The 6,000-nt window shown below is 37.2% G+C and overlaps 1 protein-coding gene across 1 annotated transcript in view; it reads left to right on the top strand.

The window, feature by feature from the left end:
• Tbcd (tubulin folding cofactor D) overlaps nt 1–5,726 on the top strand; it is a 256,208-nt gene extending 250,482 nt beyond the window's left edge. The window contains exon 15 of the mRNA XM_090389645.1: nt 5,080–5,726. Within this exon, the coding sequence (XP_090245771.1) occupies nt 5,080–5,667 (588 nt within the window). The 3' untranslated portion in view covers nt 5,668–5,726. The remainder of the gene's footprint in view (nt 1–5,079) is intronic.
• The last annotated feature ends 274 nt before the right edge of the window (nt 5,727–6,000 follow it).

Consider the following 6,000-nt stretch of genomic DNA (forward strand, 5'->3'; position numbering starts at 1 on the left):
GTTTGGGTCCTCTGATCACCATTAATCAACAGCCTGATGGGAACACTTACCTTTCTGTCAGCACCGACCAAGTACATCCCTTCACGATGACAGTGTATCCAGACAACTCCAGCCAGCGGCTTAGCTACAAACTTTTGCACCCAGGGTGGATCCTTCTGGTATCACCCCTTAAATAATGTTATCAACTTGGAAAAAAAGTCTCAAAACTAAATTGATTTTAAGAAATCATAGAAAACTAAGGAACATTTTGCAAGGAATGTTAAAAATTCAGTGAATTAAGTATAGTGTATTTACATAATATTTAATATAATAACAAAAAGAGATATACAAAATGCGAAAATCAATAACAGAAGAAATTTAATTTCCATTTTTGTGTCTTCATTCCATCAAATTTATTGATAACGTCATAAAAATTTATTTTACTGGCATATTCATTTTCAATAGTAATATAGCTAGATTTGATTTTTTTTTTATGTAAACCCAAAACACGAGAGGTATTAGAACCTATAGTACTTAGTACCATGCTTGGGTTGGAGGTTGAGAAGATGAAAGAAGATATTTGTTGACATTGGACTTGAACTTCTGTAGACTGTAATTTTCAGGAAATACGTATGAAGGAAGGTTGTTCCAGAAAACAGCAGTTGAATGAATAAACGAGGAAGATGAAAAGTTAGTTTTGTGAGTTTGAAGTTGGGCAGTAAATGGATGTTGGCTAGTGGCGGCACGTGTTCGGACTGTTTTGAAAGAGAGAGCGGGAATTATAGAAGCCAATTCAGAAGAACAGTGCCCATGGTAGTATCTGTAGAAGAGGCATGCAGCAGAAACAGTGCATCTAAGAGACAGTGAGTGGAGAGACTTTGTTAAAGATGAATCATTAATTAGCCTAACTGCCCTCTTCTGAATGGAATCAAGAAGCCTGAGAGAGGTTTTGGGGGCACTACCCCAGATGAGGAAACAATATTCCATGGCACGGCAGATTTGCGATTTATACAGAGTGAGTAGCTGTTTGGAAGAAAAGTATTGGTGATAGCGAAAGAGAAAACCAAGTTTTTTAGATGCAGAGGAAGCAATATTTGTAATGTGCTTGTGCCAAGAGAGATTAGAAGTCAGGGTAATCCCAAAAGAGATATATCATTTTGCCTAGAAATCGGAGTGTCACTAAAAATAAGCATAGGAGCAGAAGAATCCTTTTTGCGAGATATTTTTTTTTTTATGAAAACCCCAAACACGAAAGGTATCAAAACCTATAGTACTTAGTACCGTGCATGGGTTGAAGGAGAAGTATGGGGGGAGGGGAATGCCGGAAACTTTGCTCTAGAGACTAAACATGGGTTTCACCACTTCAAGCCTCCAATAAGCAAAGTGGTGGTATTTCACCGGTTGATAATATAAGACAAGACTGAGTTTTAGAAGGGTTGAAATCAACTAAGTTGTCTTTGCCCCATTGGAGAATTACCTGAAGATTGGCATTTAAGGAATCGGTAGCAGATTTTCGAGAAGTTGAAACTGATTGAGCAGGACAAGGTTTCTCAAAATGGAAAGTGGAATGCAATGTGCTATCATTGGCAAAACTATGGATAGGATTTCCAGTCAGTGGAAGAAGGTCATTAATATACAAGAAGAAAAGAGTGGGGGAAAGAACTGAACCTTGGGGGACACTGGCATTAGTGGAGAAGTTAGAAGACAGAGAGCCATCTACCATCACCCTCAGTGAGCGATCAGAGAGAAAACTGGATAACCAATTACTTAAAACAGTTGGCAAACCATAAGATGGAAGCTTGTTTAGAAGACCTTTATGCCAAACACGATCGAAAGCCTTTGAGATGTCAAGAGCAACTACTTGTGTTTCACCGAACCTTTCCATTGAATTAGTCCATAAATGGGTAACATAAGCCAGAATATCACCAGTGGATTGACACTGACGGAATCCATACTGGCGATTGTTGATCATATGGAAGGTTTCTAGGTAGTTTAAGAGTTGGCGGTTAATTGATTTCTCCATTACTTTAGAAAGAGTAGAAGTAATTGCAATGGGAGGGATTTGTCACCCTTTTTAGGAACTGGCTGGATATGATCAAATTTCCATGCAGAAGGAAAAACACCTTTAGAATAAGAAAGTGAAAAAAAGCGGCAAAGAATAGGAGAAAGTTCAGGAGCACAGGTTTTGAGAACAAGCGGAGAAATATCATCAGGACCTGGAGCTTTCTTAGCATCAAGATTCGTCAAAATCCTTCTGACATCCTTTTGACGGAAGACCAGAGGAGGCATTGAATGGAGCATGTTGGGAATGGTGGGAGGTGTTTTACAAGATCATTAATACATGAGTTGGAAGAAAAATGGGATGCTAGCAGGTCGGCTTTATCCTTGGCTGAAGTGACAACAGAACCATCTGGTTTGGACAGAGGTGGGAGCAGAGATGGGCAAAAGTTGCGGCCAATAGCTTTGGCAAGAGACCAGAATGCTCAGCTACCATTAGGGCAAGAAGCAAGTTTTCTACTGTTAGCCTGTTGTTGTTATTTGGTTTTTTAGGAGCATTAGCAACTAAGGCCATATTGCTCCGGTGCGGTGGTCATTCCCTGACCTTTCTGCATGTTCCGTATTTGGTGGTGACGGGCTCGAACCCCGGTCTAATCAAGAAGGGTGTGCTACGCACTGCTGCTCCTTCCCACCTGGCTACGGAGGCGCCTGTTAGCCTGTTCAAACTCTAGTTTGTACTGATTAATAACAGCTTTACAATTGTTGCGACCAAAGCTCGCATAAAATGAAACTGAAGAATTAGAAACAAGCCAATTACGATATGCAACATTCTTCTCTTGAACAGCCTTAGCACATTTATTGGAAATCCAAGGTTTAGATAAAGAACGAGATTTTAAAGGTGAGTGTGGGATAAAGGATTCCATTCCTGCAAGAATAATTTCATTGACACGATCTGAGCAAACGTTGACATCAAAAGTTTTGAAACAGTAATCCGACCAAGGAAAAGAAGAAAAGAAGTGTCGCAGGTCATCCCATTTTGCATTCTTGTAATGCCAAACAACACAAGGTTGGGAATAGCCATGAGATAAAGGTTCCATTGGAGAAGAGCCAATCACCAAATTGTGATCTGAAGTGCCTAAAGGTCCTCTCACTTTGACCATGTAGTTAGAAGGGTTGTTTGTGTTTGTGATAAACTAGTCTAACCTATTGATGAGTGGAAGTAATTTTTAATTAATTTTAATTTGGAAAAGCTTCTTTCGCAGAAACTATAGATACACATACCATTAAAAAGAATCTTAAACATAATAATAAATTTGGCAGCGATTCCAAAAAATCACACTTTCTAATAAAACTCTATAAACTGCAAAGCTGTTTACTGTTTTGCTTCCTCAGCAGTTATTTTTACAGCTTGTAAGTGACGTCTTAGTCAATTCATGTTCTTCTTTCTTTTCAACAACAAAATTATACAGTTGAATAATGGCAAATGTTGAAAGAATTTCATCCATCATTTTCGAATGAACCTACAATTCTTGACAAAACCTATCCAGGCATTCATACATCACCCTTTTTAACTGTTCTTGGAGTGACAATTCAGCATCCTTCATCATTTCTCCTGGCATTTGTTTTTTTATCCTCACTGCTCATGTGTATTTTCACTAGATTCTTCTTCACTAGTGGATGAATAACTTTCTCTGTTAGATCATCTTGAGAAGGTGACTCTTGTACTTGCTCTTCTGATTTATCATGCTAAATATCTACTGCACTAGATGTTGAAGGTGTAACATACTACATACTTTAACAATGGTCCAGACATTGCTTTCTTTGCTTTTCTCTGTTTAAATCCACTGGGTCAATTTTGCTTAATTTTGTTCTTATACTTAGGGACCTGTATAAAGAAGTTCATTAAAAAACAGAAAATATCTGTGAAATGTAAAATAAGTAGAAACCAAAATGAAAAATGAGTTTTCAGGAAATACAAAGGCTCACCTGTATACTTTGTAAAAATGTGTTCACCAAAAATGTGGTTAAACTAAACACACTTGTAAAGGCAGAATATTGTTTTGATTCCCAGTTTTATGTACCTTAATAACATACTAAAAATTTAAACGCAGATATTAGTCGCAGTCAGTTAATATAAAAATCAAAGTATCTTGTCATTAATTAAATTGAGCCAAATATAAATTTTAATTAACAACTGTAAATTTAAGTGGAGAAAGATAAATTAAAAAAAAAAAGGTTTTCAACCTTTTGAAAGAAGATATTTGTTGACATTGGACACTTACTGTTTGTAAGTGGTGGCACCCCTTTCTGGCTGGCGTCCCCCCCTGCTACGCCACTGACTCCAGCATCTATCAACAAAATAAAGTACCATGACACAAGGCCCATCAGGTTGCTAATTTCAGAAACAATGAATTCTCCATCCTTCCAGGGCTGCCCAGATTCGCCCGATCTCAACCCAATTGAGATCAGCCGAATTTGGGGCCTACTAGGAAAGGACATTCGATACTACAACCATCTACCTGACAATATGTGGGCATTACTGGATGCATTGTGCAATGCATGGATAGCACTACCATAGGACACCCGGCAACACCTTGTGGAGTCCATGCTAAGATGTGTCAGACTGTATTACAGGCAAAAGGTGTCTCCACAAGGTATTAGTTAGGTTTGCTAATGCAAAGCAAAGCTAATTCAGTGTATTTTCACTATGACATTGAATGTGTTTGCAAATTTGCTGTTCCTTGTTCTGAATGTATTTATTTCAAATGGTTTAAGGAACATGAGTGATATGCCGATTTTATGGTATGTCTTTGAACGTAGTATGTATCCAGTTGTAGATACACGCCATAGTTTGATTTGATGTGATTCAAAGTAAAGAATTACTTTGAATCACATTGAATCTTATAGCTGTATTGCAGCAAGAATGTAATAACATCTGTCACGACACCTCTCAATGCCTGGTGTAATTCATGTTTCAATATATGAAGACTATCGTTAGAATATGAAAAATAGGATTTTTCATATTTTGGCCAGTATGTATATATAATTTCTTTTATTTCCCTAATTTTTTTTCCCTCCCTAATCATCTTTCTTTGGCTTTAGGTGAAGCATTCTCAGTCCTCTTTCCTTGCTTATCTGACATCCATCCAGTCAGATGAAGAGGAGCTAAAATCTGTCTGTGATACTCTTCTTCAAATACTCAATAACCACCTAAAAGATGTGAGAGTTATTCTTCCATTTTTTCGAATGTCTGATTATCTTTTAGCATCTGGCATAATTCAGATTCCTGAAGAATCTCAAGGAGATTCTTTTCCAGAACAGTTACTTGAACTTTGTTGGCAAATTTCATCTAAATCCAAGGATCCTCAAAAATTAATGGCAGCCGTTGATGTACTGTGTGGATTGCTGCAGTTTCCTGTCAGTTGCCAAAGGAAAGCACTTACATATCTTGCTATATTTCTGTGCCATAGATTTCCACGTGTTCGAAAAGTGACTGCTAATAAAATGTATGAATCAATCTTATCATATAGTGATGTTATTGCTACAGATTACTTAGATGATGTTATGACCATCCTTTGTGAGACTGATTGGAATGCATCTCTAGATGTTCTCCGCCCAGTCAGGAACAATATCTGTGAATTACTTAAAATTCCTCCTCCAAGGCTTATAAGCAACCCTAAGACACCTTAGATTAGATAGAATCCCATCAGATAGAATGAAAGCACCTTTTAAATTAACTTCGCTTTCTCCACAGGAGCATGTCTTAATCTGTGTATATACTTTATTAAACTGTTGAAAAGCAAAGCATATTTTGAAATGCAGCAATGAGAGTAAACTTTTTATTTGTGATCATTGTTCAGATTAAGCAATATATTTCTCTATGGTTGATTGAAATAGAAGCATGTTAATATTTTTAAGGTAAATGCATTCCAATGTGAATATTTTTTTTAAATTTTGCATCTTTTTTATATTTATCGCTTTTCAATTTTCAGCGCAGATGTCATCTGCTTTCATACTGTGAAG

This window comes from Mastigoproctus giganteus, chromosome 2, assembly GCF_048544385.1.
Source record: "Mastigoproctus giganteus isolate SK-2022 chromosome 2, ASM4854438v1, whole genome shotgun sequence".
NCBI lineage: Eukaryota > Metazoa > Arthropoda > Arachnida > Uropygi > Thelyphonidae > Mastigoproctus > Mastigoproctus giganteus.